This window comes from Triticum urartu, chromosome 1A, assembly GCF_056163025.1.
Source record: "Triticum urartu cultivar PI428250 chromosome 1A, HENAU_Tu73, whole genome shotgun sequence".
NCBI classification, from domain to species: Eukaryota; Viridiplantae; Streptophyta; class Magnoliopsida; order Poales; family Poaceae; genus Triticum; species Triticum urartu.
Window position 1 is genome coordinate 226,028,648 of NC_141873.1, and position 3,171 is coordinate 226,031,818.

The 3,171-nt window shown below is 48.9% G+C and overlaps 1 protein-coding gene across 1 annotated transcript; it reads left to right on the plus strand.

Moving 5' to 3' along the window:
• Nucleotides 1–247: 247 nt before the first annotated feature.
• LOC147990658 (uncharacterized) lies at nt 248–1,610 on the plus strand. Its single transcript, XM_087538338.1, has 4 exons — nt 248–739; nt 826–1,193; nt 1,287–1,369; nt 1,450–1,610. Exons 1-4 carry the CDS (start codon nt 254–256, stop codon nt 1,608–1,610), a joined length of 1,098 nt encoding a protein of 365 aa, XP_087394464.1. The 5' UTR covers nt 248–253.
• Nucleotides 1,611–3,171: the final 1,561 nt, after the last annotated feature.

The window sequence follows — 3,171 nt, forward strand, 5'->3', positions numbered from 1 at the left end:
GCTCGCCACTCATGTCGACCGCGGCTTCTCGCTTCCACCACACCCCTTCTTTCGAGGTTTCCTGAATTTCTTTGGTGCCCAACTCCACCATTTTACTCCCAATACCATCACATATCTTGCTACATTCGTCTCAATGTGTGAGAATTTCCTGGGGTGCCGACCGCACTGGGGTCTTTTCAAGCACATTTTTACCATCTGATCCCAAACTGTGAAGAAAGCGAACTTGAACGATGAGAAGACCCACGTTATCCAGATGTGCGGGGGTCTGGGCGTTCAGAAGAGGAAGAGGAGTTCCTTTCCCCCGATGACTCTTCCGGAGTCGGTCAGGGGCTGGCAGTCGACTTGGTTCTACTGCCAGGATATCGCGACCCCAGGCCAGTCGACCGGGCTCCCCCCTTTCTCCTTTGACCGCGTTCAAACTCCATCTTCATTGAAAGTGACCGCTGCGGAGAAGGCGGAGACAAGCATGTTAGTCGAGAAAGTAGTCCAACTGATCAACCAAGGTGTCACCGATATGGACCTGCTCGAGGTGTTTCTCAGTCGGCGGATCCAACCTCTCCAAGCTTGCGACCACTCCATGTGGATGTACTCCGGGGCTGGCGACACTGCTCGGGTTCATCCGGAGGAGGTGGAGACCAAAACAGTGGCCGAGTGGTTGATGGGTATCACCGGAAACAAGGACAACCCCATGGGTGCTAGGAGAGTCGACCCTTTCAGCAACAGCAACCTGCCAGACAAGGTCTAGTCATCATAACTGAGTTTTTGAACGTATTTTCCGACTGATTGTTGATCCGACTGACTTATGATCGGTCCCTTGTTTTGCAGATTTACACGGAGATGTATTCAATGCCTAATGGTGAACAAGCTCTGGAGCACGACCAAGAGGGCGAGGACAGTGCCGAGGAGAGCGGCGAGTGGGAGTTCTCTGCTGATGATGATGAAGACGAGAGCGACGAGTCGTACGATGAGGAAGTGGCCGACTCACCGCCTCGTTCTGAACATCGATCGAAATTGCGCCATGATCTCGCGAGCAAGCGCGGCAAAGCTGTGGCGTCGAATGCCCCATCTCACAAGCGCGCTCGGTCCTCGACTCCAGAATTGACTGAGAAGGTCGCCAAGCAGTCCAAAATTAATCCTTCGAAGGCTCGGAAGACCTTGCCTAGAATCAAGATGGATGTCCCTGTTGCCTCTGGGTAAACGTTCTTCTCATATTTTCTTGTTCCGACCGATTTCCTGTTCCGACCGGTTTTTCTTGTTCTGACCGAGTGGATGATGAACCTGTATAGCCCGACCTCTGCTGTGACTGATATGGATGTTGACAAGACTCCAGCCGACGCGGAAGCTGACGACGCTGTCACCTCCAAAGCCAGTAAGTCTGCTCGATTCGAATTCATTAAGTCGACTTGATGGTTTGTCAGTTATCCTTATGGCTTTCTCTGTTTACTGCAGTTCCACGAGACGTTGTTGTTCTCCCGGACGATGAAGAAGATGTACCGCTGAGAGGGAGGAGGAGGAAGGACAAGGAACTGGGTGGGAAGGCGCCTGAAGTCCAGGTTCTTCGGTCGACTGTGACGCCTGGTGTCGTGGTTCTAAGTCTGACAATAGAATGAGGGGTAGGTATGTAGAGGCAAGATCCTAGCTATGGAGGAGTTGTACACGCGAGTTTTACGAGTTCATTCCCTTCTCGAAGGAAGTAACAACCCTACGTCTCGGAGCCCGGAGGCGGTCGACTGGATATATGCGTGTGAGTTACAGGGGGTGCGAACCCTTGATGAGGACATCAATACCATTGTTACACCCACAACCCCTACTGTTACATATACTGGACCAATTACTAGAGCTCGCGCATGCCAATTAAATTACCAGGTACTTTCGTTTCTTGGTAATGATTCTAATGTTCATGAGATTATGATGCTGCCTAAATTGGATACATTTGTTTTGCTTACAAATGAAGGGCCTAGCTTGGAGAAGGATGAACATTGGAGCAAGAACACGCATGGAGTTGATGGCATGCGCAAGGGGATCAAGAACGAAGTTACAAGTGATGATTTTAGGACTGTGAAGCCGCCATAAGGAGTGCATGAAGCCTTGGACGAAATATACAAGATGCCACTTCATAATATTCGTCCATAGGCTATTCTAGGTGCTGCGTCACCTTATTAATGGGCCAGGCCCATGTAATTTCGAAATACTTAAGTATAGGCTATTTTTAGAGTCCATATGTGTGGGAAAACAAGAGTTAGGGTTGGTTTCGGACCCCACCCTCAAGGGCCACGAAATTCCCCCCTCTTCCTCCATATATACAGCCCTTAGGGCATCGTTTAGACTTGGGGGTTTTGTTTAGATTAAAAGTTCGCCATAGCTGCAACTTCGCGTACTTCGTTTGTGTCCAACGACCAGACCAAGACGTCACAGAACCCCACCTTGATCAATAAAGCTTTCATCTTATATTCGCAATATCCCGATTGCAATCTCAGTTTCTTGCTTTGTTCTTCGTTTGTTCGCAGGAAACAGACCCTCGCGGTCAGGTTGATCGTGCTCCGGCGTGGTCAATAACCCTCGGAAGTTGGTTTAGCGATTGCTAAGGCGCGATGTCTCGCACGTTCGTAGTCGGATCGTCAAGGCCGACTCCCACAGAAAACGATAGCCACCATCTCATCAAAACATCGGGACACCTTAGCCTCTATCAAGTGGTATCAGATTTCCAGGTTGCTCGGTGAGATTTTACAGTTTTTCGTAGATTAGATCGAGTCTGTTCTTCATACCTACAGTCCACGAAAAAGCCACACAAAAAAAATTAGGGTTAGTTCATCATATCCGAACCAATCTGAGCCTTTGCATAATCTTTTTAGGGTTTTTGCTTTGTTGAATTTGCGGTTGCATCGTCGTGTCAAGTTGCTGGTCTTAGAGTCTAGTCTTTTAGAGTTTCGAGTTCTGGTCATAAGTTGTCACGCTGCCGCCGCACCATCATCATCGCCCATCTACCACTTTTGCTTATCCGCCACCGCTCTAAATCCATATCCATATACCACCACCAATCCGTATCCATATACCACCACCGCTACCATATACCACCACCGCTGCCATATACCACAACCATATATCCACCACCAATCCGAGTTCTTCTCATATTAGGTTTGTTCTTGAGATCAATCTAAATTCCGATTCATG

Excerpts from the sequence above, each read along its gene's own strand:
- LOC147990658 (XM_087538338.1), top strand. The coding sequence starts at position 254 with ATGTGCGGGGGTCTGGGCGTTCAGAAGAGGAAGAGGAGTTCCTTTCCC. Across the intron at positions 740-825 it reads ACAGCAACCTGCCAGACAAG|ATTTACACGGAGATGTATTC; the intron begins GTCTAGTCATCA and ends CTTGTTTTGCAG. Across the intron at positions 1,370-1,449 it reads CGCTGTCACCTCCAAAGCCA|TTCCACGAGACGTTGTTGTT; the intron begins GTAAGTCTGCTC and ends TGTTTACTGCAG.